Below are 14,901 nucleotides of genomic sequence, written 5' to 3'. Positions count from 1 at the left end.
AGATTCAGGATCTTTCCTTCATGGCATCTTTCATCCACCGTTTCCATGGCATTTTTTTTTGTCAGTTCGATTAACCTCTTTACAGTATCTTTACCACTTCGCTCTAAAGCATGCGATGTAGTTGACTTGTGGGGCACTGGTTCATATGGTTGAGGCGTGCTTGAATGCGCCAATGGAGGGGTGAGAGGAACATGGTGATTTGGGAATCAGACAAAGAGAAAGAAAATAGGAAGTAGCCCAAGGAGTAAGCTCCTCCCTTTATAATAGGCTACACGAAATACACACACACACATTTTGCGTGTCACACCAGTTTAAACTGATATCAAACATCTTTAACTTGGTCCCAAATCCTGACAAGGATTGATTTACTGATGAAAGATTTATCCACTATCATACTAATAGGATCAACTAAATATTTTCGTTACTCTATTTCAGGAACAATGCGTTTTAGTACAAACTTTAAGCCGTATGTTCTGCTTCTCGTTGTTGGAATCTTCTTGCTTCTTGGGTATGTAAACCATTTTGACATCTAGTTTATTTATTTTTCTGGGATTAAATTAAATGGTGATATTTTCATATTAGTTTCTAAGAGTGAGATGTAATTTTTCTTTCTTGTATGTGAGTATTTTCTAATTTGTTAATTAACACATTTTTTGGATTGCTACATGTTCCCATAAGTTTATTTATTTATTTTATTTTACCTTTATTTTACTAGGCAAGTCATTTAAGAACAAATTCTTATTTTCAATGACGGCCTAGGAACAGTGGGTTAACTGCCTGTTCAGGGGCAGAACGACAGATTTGTACCTTGTCAGCTCGGGGATTGCAATTCCTTTCGGTTACTAGTCCAACGCTCTAACCACTAGGCTACCCTGCCGCCCCGGTGTTAAGTGTTATTTCATAGTTTTGATGTCTTCACTATTATTCTACAATGTAGAAAATAAAGAAAAATCCTTGAATGAGTAGGTTTCCCACGTCCGAAGCTACATCCAAAATCGGTAGACGGTTCCAATGTTCCAATTGGATCCTTGTGGGAAAAACCTAATTAATTTCACATGTGATCAAGTTAATGTGGTAACATGTGACAACATGTTAAAGCAACACGTGGCAACATGAAACGATACATGTGACATGGGGATGCAACATTAGATTAAATCAGTAATTCACGCAGACACGGTGGCATAGAAAGAATATCGGAAGGCCGTGAAATAAGAGGTTGTGAGTTAAAATTCCAGATGCAAACAGCGATTCTCACATTACAAAAAAACAACCAAATTATTTCACGTGATATCATGTTAAACTATGTGGATTTGGAACACGAAATATGATATTTCAAGTGATCACAACCTTTCACATGTTGATTCAAATGTTCACATGATACCCTGCAAACAAAACGTTTAGAATATCCCCTGAACATCACAAAATAGCCGCAGTGTTTTCCACTTACATATTTGACATACAGGATTACATGTATGTTTATACATGAATCATTGTTGAATAATAATTCATGTATAAACATACATGTAATCCTGTATGTCAAATATGTAAGTGGAAAACACTGCGGCTATTTTGTGATGTTCAGGGGATATTCTAAACGTTTTGTTTGCAGGGTATCATGTGAACATTTGAATCAACATGTGAAAGGTTGTGATCACTTGAAATATCATGTTGAATAATAATTCATGTATAAACATACATGTAATCCTGTATGTCAAATATGTAAGTGGAAAACACTGCGGCTATTTTGTGATGTTCAGGGGATATTCTAAACGTTTTGTTTGCAGGGTATCATGTGAACATTTGAATCAACATGTGAAAGGTTGTGATCACTTGAAATATCATATTTCGTGTTCCAAATCCACATAGTTTAACATGATATCACGTGAAATAATTTGGTTGTTTTTTTGTAAGGTGAGAATCGCTGTTTGCATCACCGAACAAGGAACAAGAAACTATTAAATCCAGTTTCTAGATGCTACACCCAATACCCAAATCAAATACAGGCTGTGCTCTCACTTTGCGCACACGTCTGTCTTTGTTTCACACCAGTTCACACCTGTTTGTCTAGATAATCAGCCCCGCAAAATTGGCACCATGGTGCCGCGTGCGTTAAGTAGAGGAAATGCGTGCACGCAAAGTCCGAACAAAACATTGCAAACCATATTAGATTTTGTTCTGGAGAGGGGTTGTAGCATTTAAAAACTAGATTCAAACGTTTCTTGTTCATTTGCTCGACGATGCAAATAGCGATTGTCCAATCGGAGCCGTCAACCGATTATGGATATAGCTTCAGACCGGGAACACGGTCATTCAACCTCTCAACATTCCATTAAAAAAATATATCTCAAACTTAGCAGTTTACAAATTTACAACACAGCCACGAGGCAAACCTCCCTCTTACCCAGGGGTTATACATGGCCAACACACAGTTAAATGTCAGTCACCGTTCAATATGTTGCCACTCAGTGAGCAGCAAACCCTGCCGACTACTGTCAAATGTCTAACTAGCGTACTACTCCAGCTTTTCTTGTTTAACAACAACAGGTACAAACCGGTTCTTACTTTGGGTTGAATGGAAACATGTAGAATTCACAGGCATGTATGAACATTTACATTTACATTTAAGTCATTTAGCAGACGCTCTTATCCAGAGCGACTTACAAATGGGTGCATTCACCTTATGACATCCAGTGGAACAGTAGTGCATCTAAATCTTTTAAGGGGGGTGAGAGGGATTACTTTATCCTATCCTAGGTATTCCTTAAAGAGGTGGGGTTTCAGGTGTCTCCGGAAGGTGGTGATTGACTCCGCTGTCCTGGCGTCGTGAGGGAGTTTGTTCCACCATTGGGGGGCCAGAGCAGCGAACAGTTTTGTTTCCCCTCCACAATAGTCAATGCAAGCTGAATGACTAAGGCTTTCTTTTGAGCCTGGTCAAAAAGGAAAACAAAGGCCACACAATGATTTAACATACAAAACGAACAAACGCATAGGTTCTGTTGCAGGGTTGAAGGAAGCACTAACTGAACAGTCATTGAACTTCTCAAGATGTAATCAAACTATTCAATACATGAACTATGTATCTTGGGACACTACTACATCACATATCCCTCTCCGAGTGGTATTGAATAAAGACAACGGCTCTCTGAAGCCACATGAAATTAATATCATCAGTACAGCATTTTTATTGCGTCAGCAAAAAAATTGTCCGCTTTAAAATTGTCCGCTCACATGTGAATCGTTGCGTTATTCAAGTGTGCAACATTATGTGCAATATGGTTTAATTAAAAAGCTCCTGTATACTTTCAATATCTTGCCTGGGTATTTATACCACTACATACTATGGTGTTCATGGTACATTAATAGCTGGACACATACATGCAGCATGAATGTGGCGTTGGCCACACCAAATCCAAGGTAATGTAAAGATAGTATAAATCCTAATTTACACACTACACAATGCAATAAAATACGCAAATGTATGCGGTCCGGTAATGTATGCGGTCCGGTAATACTATGCAGTATTGCCATTTTGCAAAGCTAATTGCGGCTTTGGGTTGTGTACATACATAAGGGTATGAATTACGTTTAAAATGGCAAAGTGGCAAATCTGATGTCGAAGAAAGCCAGCGGCGGCAACACATTTTGTTAGTGTAAAAATGTCATAAATGTTTTCATGACAGACTTGAACGGATTCTCTTTTGCCTCCCAAAGGTATGTCTACTTCAGCTTCTTCTCTGAAAGGCTCAACCGGTAAGATCAAGTTCTGTTAATCTATTACGGCTTAATGACGCTATAATGTGATATGAAAGTTGCAATATTTTCTGATTCATATAAACATAGTTTGGTTTGAGGTTTGATTTAAGAGGAACGTTATTTTACGGTTTCAATTGTTTCCAACAGAGATATCCCAGTTGATGAGGACGTGAAGAGCAGCAGGTTAGTTGAGATAAACAAAGACATTCCCCCAACAAGTCATGGTACTTCGTACTTTTAAAGTTAGGATGTTTGGATTTTAATTGTTTTGTTGTGTCACAAGATAAGCCATTCAGTTGCGTTAAACAACACACTCGGGAAGAAAATGGAATGTTCTATTCTCAGCCAGGCCCATCTTTCGAAAGAAAACGCAATTTAATCTCTATGCAAAGCTAGGGGTTATACATGGCCAACACACAGTTAAATGTCAGTCACGGTTCAATATGTTGCCACTCAGTGAGCAGCAAACCCTGCCGACTACTGTTGAGCTAAATAAGTAGTTTGTTGTGAACACAAGAAAATCCTAACAATTCAGATAAAGAGTGCCACAGACAGGAAAAAAAATCTCAATGTTCTATCATAAAGAGATAACAGTTATTCACCCTGGTTGAAATGGCTGCTACTTAGAAACACTATTACAGTAAATGAATAGACGACTATCACTGCTATTAACATGCCTCCAATATAATCGCATAGTTTTCATAGACCCACCGCGGACCTTTGTCAAATAAATATCTCTGTGAAAAGGTGTCCCGTGGTCTGTTTTGTCAACAAACTCGTATTCCCGAACACTGCTAGTAACCAATGTAGGCCGTCATTTTAAATACGATTTTGTTCTGAACTGACTTGCCTAGTTAAATAAAGGTATTACTTTTTTTTTTTTTTAAACAGATGATCCCGATCATTTAGGTTGCCTAGTAAATGGTGTCTGTCTGGGACTCGTTTCCCTGTTTACTACTCAAATATATTTTACTTATTAAGTCAAATAATAAACTAATCTGCAATACACTGGTCTCAAATATATTAGCATAACTAGGCTACACAGAACCACGGTGGACCCATTGTGGAATTATAGGCTTTTAATTTATTACAACGTGTCCCAGTCCAAAGTGCCTAGCTCTGCCCACTGGGGCGTGGCTTAAGGAGCGCTCTTTGAAATAAGCGCTCGTATCGCTTTATCCGGGGGATCGACTTCTCTCACCACACTGTCAGTGTCAATTATGCTTGTACTCTGAATTTTGTTGACTTTGTGTGAAGAACAGAAATAGGACAGCACTCCGGTAAATATACTTAAATGTACATATTTTTATGGTCACGCATACATTTCGGGTATGAGCCCTTCTTCAGCGTGTAAGGCAATGGTAGTCAATGTTACATCAACAATACCACACACAGGTGGGAATAATTATGAATTCTCTGTCACTTATGGCCCAATCAAGAGATCCCAGCAGAGGGAGCTGTGAGGGAAACATGAAACTCGAATAAAAATATATAAACACAGCAGACTATGCAATATGTCTCTCTTTGGAGATGTACTGTAATTGATCACTTTGTGTAGAGTAAATATGCTAGGCTATACAACACTTGTTTGAATAATGTGTTATTTTATGATCAAAAGTATGTGGACACCTACTCGAACATCTCATTCCAAAATCATGGGCATTAATATAGAGTTGGTCCCCCCACATTGCTGCTATAACATACTGCACTCTTCTGGGAAGGATTTGGGGATCCTAATAAAATACCAAAATACCAAAAAAAATACCACTAGATGTTGGAACATTGCTGTGGGAACTTGCTTCCATTCAGTCACACGAGCAGTGAGGTCGGACACTGATGGCAGTGAGGTTGGGCACTGATGTTGGGCGATTATTCCTGGCTCGCAGTCGGGGTTCCAATTCATCCAAAAGGTGTTCAGTGGGGTTCAGGTCAGGGCTTTGTGCAGGCCAGTCAAGTTCTTCCCCACCGATCTCAACAAAACATTTCTGTATGGACCTCGCTTAGTGCACAAGGGCATTGTCATGCTGAAACAGGAAAGGGCCTTCCACAAACTGTTGCCACAAAGTTGCCTCCAGAAAGTATTCAGATCCCTTGATTTTTTTCACAAAAAAATGGTTACAGCCTTATTCAAAAATTGATTAAATCTGTAATTTTTTTCTCATCAATCTACACACAATACCCCATATTGACAAAGCAAAAACAGGTTATTAGAAACTGAGATGGGTCAATCGTCCAGAATGACAACCATCTTCACTGAGGAACTCCAGAGCTCTGTCAGTGACCATCGGGTTCTTGGTCACCTCCCTGACCAAGGCCCTTATCCCCCGATTGCTGTTTGGCCAGGCGGCCAGCTCTAGGAAGAGTCTTGTTGGTTCCAAACTTCTTCCATTTAAGAATGATGGGGGCCACTGTGTTCTTGGGGGCCTTCAATGCTGCAGACATTTTTTGGTACCCTTCCCCAGATCTGAGCCTCAACACAATCCTGTCTCGGAGCTCTAAGGACAATTCCTTCGACCTCATGGCTTGGTTTTGCTGTGACATGCACTGTCAACTGTGGAACCTTAATTAGATAGGCGTGTGCCTTTCCAAATAATGTCCAATCAATTGAATATTCCATAGGTGGACTCCAATCAAGCTGTAGAAACATCTCACGGATGGTCAATGGAAACAGGATGCACCTGTGCTCAATTTGGAGTCTCATAGTAAAAGGTCTGACTACTTATGTAAAGGTATTTCTGTTATTGTTTTTTTGTGGGTTTTTTTGCAAATATGTCTAAACACCCGTTTTTGCTTTTTCATTATTGTGTATTGTTTGTAGATTGCTGAGGATTGTTTTTTATTTAATACATTCTATAATAAAACTGTAATATAGCAAATAGTCAAGGGATCTGATTACTTTTCGAAGGAATTGTATGCCATTGCGTTTAAGATTTCCCTTCACTTGAAACTAAGCGGCCTAGCACAAACTGCCCCAGACCAATATTCTTCCTCCAACATACTTTGTAGTTGGCATTCGCCAAACCAAGATTAGTTTGTCGGACTGCCAGATGGTGAAGCATGATTCATTACTCCAGAGTTATTTATATATTTATATGTTATTTTACCAGGTAAGTTGACTGAGAACACATTCTCATTTGCAGCAACAACCTAGGGAATAGTTACAGGGGAGAGGAGGGGGATGAATGAGCCAATTGTAAACTGGGGATTATTAGGTGACCGTGATGGTTTGAGGGCCAGATTGGGAATTTAGCCAGGACACCGGGGTTAACACCCCTACTCTTACAATAAGTGCCATGGGATCTTTAATGACCTCAGAGAGTCAGGACACCCGTTTAACATCCCATCCAAAAGACAGCACCCAATCACTGCCCTGGGGCATTGGGATATTTTTTAAAACAGAGGAAAGAGTGCCTCCTACTGGCCTTCCAACACAACTTCCAGCAGGATCTGGTCTCCCATCCAGGGACTGACCAGGACCAACCCTACTTAGCTTCAGAAGCAAGCCAGCAGTGCTATGCAGGGTGGTATGCCGCTGGCTATAAGTCCAGTGGCGGCAAGCTTTACATCACACCAGCCGATGCTTGGCATTGCACATGTTGATCTTAGGCTTGTGTCCGGCTGCTCGGCCATGGAAACACATTTCATGAAGCTCCTGACAAAAAGTTATTGTGCTGACATTGCTTCTAGATGCAGTTTGGAACTCAGTAGTGAGTGTTGCAACCTAGGACAGACATTTTTTACACGCTTCAGCACTTGGCAGTCCCATTCTGTGAGCTTGTGTGGCCTACCACTTCGCAGCTGAGCCGTGGTTAATCCTAGACATTTTCACTTCACAATAACAGCATTTACAGTTGACCGGGGCAGTTCTAGCGAGGCAGAAATTTGATGAACTGACTTGCTGGAAAGGTGGCATCCTATGACAGTGCCACATTGAAAGTCACTCAGCTCTTCGGCAAGGCCATTCTACCGGAAGTGTTTGTCTATGGAGATTGCATGGCGGTGTGCTCGATTTTATACACCTGTCAGAAACCGGTGTGGCTGACATAGCCGAATCCACTAATTTGGAGGGGTGTCCACATACTTTTGTAGACTATATATATATCGTATATATATTATAATATCGTATCTCAGAATCATTGCAATGTGGTTAACATTAAAAATCTAAATTAAAATTATTCAAATCTTAAAGATCAACCGGAGAACGCCCTTAGATCATGATCAGACGTCTTCCATTTAAGAATGATGGAGGCCACTGTGTTTTTGGGGACCTTCAATGCTGCAGAAATGTTTTGGTAACCTTCCCCAGATCTGTGCCCCGACACAATCCTGTTTCGGAGGATGATTCATGGAAACAGGATGCACTTGAGCTCAATTTCGAGTCTCATATCAAAGGGTCTGAATACTTACGTAAATAAGGTATTTGTTTTTTATGTTAAATACATTTGCAAAAATGTCTAAAAATCTATTTTCGCTTTGTCATTATTGGGTATTGTTTGTAGATTGCTGACAAATTTGATTTATTTGATCCATTTTAGAATAAGGCTGTAACGTAACAAAATGTGGGAAAAGTCAAGGGGTCTGAATACCTTCCGAAGGTGCTGTACATACCGGGGGATGCTAATCACGAGGACATATTATTCTGTCTCACGATTCCCAAGCTTGCAACAGCACAGTGTGCTGCGTGGCTGTATTGTCGAAAAACAGATTCCATGGGATCGAATGTTGGGTTGAAGACTTTTGCACGGATATCGCTCCAACTATGGTGGGACGGCGGGCAGGCCCCCTTCCCTCGGCTGTGCATGTTTCTAACAGAAAACAGCATGAGTAAGTGTCCCACACGAGTGATGACTCCTCACCTCCAATGCTTGGAAAATCACGTTGGGACCTACTTCCCTATCTGTTTGACTGTGATCCTGGCTCACTTGACATGGTGGTATGTTAAATCAAACAGCTGATCGAGCTGTCATGTGACGAAATGCTGCAGAAAACGCATTCACATGGCATTATGGAGGAGTTTTGGTACCTGACTCAAAGAGAATACCCTGCTGTCTTCCTCTGATCATTAAAACTCATGGTAGCCTTCACCAGCTCTTGTCTGTGTGAAGCTGGATTTAGTGCTCTCATCTGCATTGAAACCAAATAACGATGGTTTTAAGAGCAGGGATGAGGTGACAGCAGGAATGAGGTGCGTACTGTCGACCACGCCTCCTGACTTTGAGAAGCTCCGACGTGACGTGCATATCAAAGCACACCCATCTCATCAGTGGTGGTGAGATAAGAGACAATATGTCAGACTAATTTGCAATTGAGTGTTACAAAGCTACAGTAAAAGTGTGTGAAGGTGAATTGAGAAGACAATCAGAAATACTGTTAGAATGTTTTTCTAATAAATAAGTAAACATTGGCTGTTAATTCCATACTTTTTTTCACGTGGTTGGGGTTGTGAGAATTTTCCGATATCAAAATGGGGTCGTGGGCCAAAATGGTTTGGGAACCCCTGCACTAATAGCTACTATCCCGCTACTATATATAATACAGTCGCTACTACACTAGCCTCGAATTGTCAACACAGATATCCCTCTAGTGGTGTGGGGGCTGTGCTTTGGCAAAGTGGGTGGGGTTATATCCTTCCTGTTTGGCCCTGTCCGGGGGTGTCCTCGGATGGGGCCACAGTGTCTCCTGACCCCTCCTGTCTCAGCCTCCAGTATTTATGCTGCATTAGTTTATGTGTCGGGGGGCTAGGGTCAGTTTGTTATATCTGGAGTACTTCTCCTGTCCTATTCGGTGTCCTGTGTGAATCTAAGTGTGCGTTCTCTAATTCTCTCCTTCTCTCTTTCTTTCTCTCTCTCGGAGGACCTGAGCCCTAGGACCATGCCCCAGGACTACCTGACATGATGACTCCTTGCTGTCCCCAGTCCACCTGGCCATGCTGCTGCTCCAGTTTCAACTGGCCTGGGCCCTAGGACCATGTCCCAGGACTACCTGACATGATGACTCCTTGCTGTCCCCAGTCCACCTGGCCATGCTGCTGCTCCAGTTTCAACTGTTCTGCCTTACTATTATTCAACCATGCTGGTCATTTATGAACATTTGAACATCTTGGCCACGTTCTGTTATAATCTCCACCCGGCACAGCCAGAAGAGGACTGGCCACCCCACATATGCTCTCTCTAATTCTCTCTTTCTTTCTCTCTCTCGGAGGACCTGAGCCCTAGGACCGTGCCCCAGGACTACCTGACATGATGACTCCTTGCTGTCCCCAGTCCACCTGACTGTGCTGCTGCTCCAGTTTCAACTGTTCTGCCTTATTATTATTCGACCATGCTGGTCATTTATGAACATTTGAACATCTTGGTCATGTTCTGTTATAATCTCTACCCGGCACAGCCAGAAGAGGACTGGCCACCCCACATAGCCTGGTTCCTCTCTAGGTTTCTTCCTAGGTTTTGGCCTTTCTAGGGAGTTTTTCCTAGCCACCGTGCTTTTACACCTGCATTGTTTGCTGTTTGGGGTTTTAGGCTGGGTTTCTGTACAGCACTTTGAGATATCAGCTGATGTACGAAGGGCTATATAAATAAATTTGATTTGATTTGATTTGAACACTAGCTTCTAACATTTGAAACTTCTAAACTCCTTCCACTAACATAAAAATACTTCTGGACAGCTGAAGCAAGTCACACAATTTTTCTTAATGAAAAAGTACACTTTCTAGTTTTTATCATCTTCATTGTGTATGTTTTCTTCTTACTATGTTTTTCTACTCATACAGCCTGAGTAATCCCATGGTCAGGAGCAGTGTATGGAACATGGTCTCTCCAGAAAAGTGGGTATCTGTATTTTACTCTACCATCATTAACCATAGCAGTATGGTGTCATGCTGTACTGATGAAAACCATCAAATCAATCCTACCAAAAAATCTTCCCAAAAAGGACTGACAATCAGTCAGATTAGTGGTCCTTTTATGTCATAGAAATGTGCATCAATATCATGTTTGATTCACTGCATAAATTGTTGATGGAATACTGTATGTGTTTAGCTTATAGCAAGGTGGTTTGGGCAGTAGTTCTATTAATGTATATGTTATGTAGTAGTGCAACTATTACAGGTCAGTCTAAAACTACCAACATCAGCCCATCTCTACATTACAATTAAGTAATTCATTACATTTTGTTCTCCCAGGCTTTTGTACAAGCAGCCCAGTGTCTTGGTGGGGTAAGCAGCATTTTTACCTTATGTTAAAGTCATATTAGCTGACGTAATGTAAGTGTCTGACACATCAGTGTGGGGACCTTTTGATATATTAGGTAGGCCACACCTGACATTAGTGTCAGACACATCAAGGTCCTTTAATTGCCAGTACTATAGTGAAATATTGAGATCTTAACATGGCTCTGGTCAGTACAACACAGTCAGGCAGGACCTTTGTTCTGTTTCTCTAGACGTACTGATGTGGTGACAGTGACCCCGTGGTTGGCATCCATCATCTGGGAAGGCACCTTTGACCCTGTGCTCGTTGACAACATCTACAAGCCCATGAACCTCACCATAGCAACCACAGTGTTTGCAGTTGGAATGTGAGTAGCCTACAACTTTTGCCAAATATTCAAAAGGGAAGTTAAATTATAAATACTTTTTCAACACTGCAACTATAAGTAAATAAGTACCTGATGGCAGGTAAATTAAATATTGTGGTGTAATCATGATTCATGCCTTGGAACATTGTTAATTAATTAATACATTAATAATTGTACTTCTTGGTGTATTATCTGCTAGACTGTATACTGGTCAGAAAGTGGTAAAATGTCCTATGAGAATGATGATGCAGTTAAGGGGATACCTAGTCAGTTGACCAACTGAATGCATTCAACCGAAATGTGTCTTCCACATTTAACCCAACCCCTCTGATACAGAGAAGTGCTGCCGTTGTATCATTGAGCAAGGCCCTAATCCTTATGTTATGTATGTCTTTAAATACTGACAGATATGTCCGCTTTCTCCGAGATTTTCTGGAGACAGCGGAGATGCACTTCATGGTCGGCTTCAACGTGCGCTACTATGTTTTCACTGATCGTCCCAACGATGTTCCTTCGGTGAACCTAACTCAGGGGAGACATTTAAGTGTGATCCAGGTCCCAGGTTCAAACCGCTGGCAGGAGATATCAGCCCGGAGGATGGAGATCATCCAGACCACCATTGAAAGTCAGATCCGAAGGGAGGCCGACTACATCTTCTGTCTGGACGTGGACAGCAAGTTCCACGCTCGCTGGGGGGCCGAGTCTCTTGGAAGACTGGTTGCTGTGATACACCCAGGCTACTATGATCAGACCCGTGCCAAATTCCCATACGAACGGCGTCCAGCCTCAATGGCCTACATCCCCATGGATGAGGGAGACTACTACTATGGCGGGGCTATGATCGGAGGGTTCGTGGAGGATGTGTACACACTTACAACGGTATGTCGGAACCGGTTTGCGGTGGATGCTGGGAATTCCATCGAGGCTGCCTGGCAGGAGGAGAGCCACCTCAACAGGTACCAGCTCTATAACAAGCCCAGCAAGGTGTTGTCTCCCGAGTACCTGTGGCAGGACTTCAAGGCCAAAACCAAAGAGGTCAAAGTCATTCGCTTTTCAGGGGTCAATAAAAACTATGCTGAAGTTCGTCCCAATGTATAAAAAGAGGAAGTGGATATTTGACCAGCAGAAAAAAACTAAATTCAGTCTTAGCGGTATAAATTCATTGTGGTTATGGTTATGTTTAGGTTTAGGAACAAGGGTTAGGTTAGGGTTGCGTTCGGGTATAATTTTGTTGAGTTACGTTTGTGGGTTGCGGTTCGTGAAAGGCATAATAATACAAAAAAAAATGGGGGATACTGAAATTTGACCTGCTACACACGTGAATGTTTTTTAGAATTAGGCTGTAATGTAACAAAATGGGGAAAAGGTGAAGGAGTCTGAACACTTTCCAAATGCACTGTATTGAAATGTTTGTTGAAGATGAAAGGAGGAGCTTTATTATATTTTTACCTTTATTTTACTAGGCAAGTCAGTTAAGAAAACATTCTTATTTTCAATGACAGCCTAGGAACAGTGGGTTAACTGCCTGTTCAGGGGAAGAATGACAGATTTGTACCTTGTCAGCTCTGGGATTTGAACTTGCAACCTTCCAGTTACTAGTCCAACACTTTAAACACTAGGCTACCCTGCCACCCCTCTATCACAGCCACGAATGAGAAGTTGTTTGAATGATTCATATTACAAACATGTAGGACATTGCAACAAATGAGTCATACTTATCAGAATAGTTTCTCATCTTTGAGCTCCCCTGTAACAACGATTATTACCAACAAACAAATGGTTTAGTTGTGGAGAGATGCAGAAATAGGGAATACATATCTATACATTTCTAAGTCAGACAAGCCACTACAGTGGGCTGAATTCCATTTAATGATAAAAGGGCAAAAACTGCACAAAGGGCAAGGTGGAGCTGTCAGTCCTATCCAGAAACAACCCCGACCCACTACACACATATAGATCTGAAATGCTTGGAAAGGTACAAGCAATGTTCCCTCTAAGCTGAGCACAGCTCCCCTCGGACTGCCTGCGGAAGAAATATCAGCCTGCGGAGAGAATGCAAGACTAAGGCCCATACTCTACACAGACTGGTGCGCCATAACCAATCAGAGCTGCAGTTGGCCTATATGCATATAGCCATTGCCATATATGGATCTGTGCCATTCAATTTAATAAACTGGACTGTGTTTATATCATGAGTGGTCTCGAGTAAATGCTCTTGTTTTGATATCAAAGCGACAGCTGCATGTAGTCACCTGTGTAAATTTTTTCATATTCTTTGCTAGTTATTGAGTTATTAGCCCCTGTTATAGCTCATGTCTAGTCAACAATGGAGAAGTGGTTGCTTCCTACAAGAGCACAAATATGTGTATTTCTTGCCATCTTTGAAAAGCCAGTGAGGTAAAGAGCTGTTTTTATGTCTTAAAGGGGCAGTGTTATATTTTGTGACAGTCTTGAATAAGATAAGTAGCAAATAGGCAGAGGGTAGCATAATTTGTCTGTTTCTCTCTAATAATTGTATGGAAATAATAAAGCATTTTATTTTGTAAAGTGGTTTCTTGCATCAAACAACAACATTTTCAGTCACCTTGTCTGAAGGACAACTTGATAAACATTAAAGTCAAGCCCTGTGTAACGGTTCTTGTGTCGAAGGAGAGGCGGACCAAAATGCAGCGCTTAACCAAAACAAAACAACAACGTGAAACCCCGAAAGCAGTCCTGTGTGGCACAAACACTAACACAGGGAACAATCACCCACAAAACCCAACACCAAACAGGCTACCTAAATATGGTTCCCAATCAGAGACAATGACTAACACCTGCCTCTGATTGAGAACCATATCAGGCCAAACACAGAAACAGACAAACTAGACACACAACATAGAATGCCCACTCAGATCACACCCTGACCAAACAAAACATAGAAACATACAAAGCAAACTATGGTGAGGGTGTGACACACTGCATGTTTCTTTCAAAAGTCTCATGGAATGCATGCCTGCATTGAACACCACACTTTTGCTGCTACTGACAGAACATTCATTTCCATGTTAAAATGTTGTGGGTTGCACTCTGGTAGGCCTACAATACGATCAAAAAGACACAGCAGCCTACTGTTAAAACTGTAACTGAAAGCAGGGTACAGCCTCAGTGTTCACAGTAAACTCGCGCCAGAAGTTGCACCGAATTTCCACAATGTTCCAGTTTGCACTCAGCAGACCTGAAATTTGCTCAATGCCGAAAAACATTAGCGGGAACATTGGGTACAAGCAATGTGGCAAAATGACTCCAAAATGCCTATCAGAAGGCAAAGTGGAGCAAAGTCTAGATAGCTTGCTAATACCTATCCACTTTATTTCAGATCTATATGAAGTGCCTTGGAATTAGGAGAGGCTTATGTCTGGATTGGACCATTGCCTTTATAAACAGTATTATCCACAACAGGGAGTCTTCAAGACTAGGTGAAGGAAGGTCTCAAGTTTTCGGGAATGGCAATAATTTGGGTTCACTCACAAGATCTTCCAATGAAAACAAAGAAAAACAAAAGACAAATCCTTTTTAGAAGGCAATATGGAG

At 41.4% G+C, this 14,901-nt stretch overlaps 1 protein-coding gene across 1 annotated transcript; it reads left to right on the top strand.

The window, feature by feature from the left end:
- The first annotated feature begins 279 nt into the window (after positions 1-279).
- Positions 280-13,875, top strand: LOC115104034 (globoside alpha-1,3-N-acetylgalactosaminyltransferase 1-like). Its single transcript, XM_065006417.1, has 7 exons — positions 280-508; positions 3,712-3,750; positions 3,901-3,936; positions 10,523-10,576; positions 10,934-10,966; positions 11,194-11,328; positions 11,736-13,875. Exons 1-7 carry the CDS (start codon positions 372-374, stop codon positions 12,424-12,426), a joined length of 1,125 nt encoding a protein of 374 aa, XP_064862489.1. The 5' UTR covers positions 280-371; the 3' UTR covers positions 12,427-13,875.
- Positions 13,876-14,901: the final 1,026 nt, after the last annotated feature.

Source organism: Oncorhynchus nerka, linkage group LG21, assembly GCF_034236695.1.
Source record: "Oncorhynchus nerka isolate Pitt River linkage group LG21, Oner_Uvic_2.0, whole genome shotgun sequence".
Lineage (NCBI taxonomy): Eukaryota > Metazoa > Chordata > Actinopteri > Salmoniformes > Salmonidae > Oncorhynchus > Oncorhynchus nerka.
The sequence above is the reverse complement of the archived record's forward strand: the minus strand, read 5'-3'. Positions and strand labels throughout refer to the sequence as shown.

Bases quoted from the DNA above. Each gene is read 5' to 3' on its own strand.
- LOC115104034 (XM_065006417.1), top strand. From the start codon at position 372: ATGAAAGATTTATCCACTATCATACTAATAGGATCAACTAAATATTTT. The intron at 10,577-10,933 runs GTGGGTATCTGT...TTGTTCTCCCAG, and splicing joins AACATGGTCTCTCCAGAAAA to GCTTTTGTACAAGCAGCCCA. The intron at 11,329-11,735 runs GTGAGTAGCCTA...AAATACTGACAG, and splicing joins ACAGTGTTTGCAGTTGGAAT to ATATGTCCGCTTTCTCCGAG.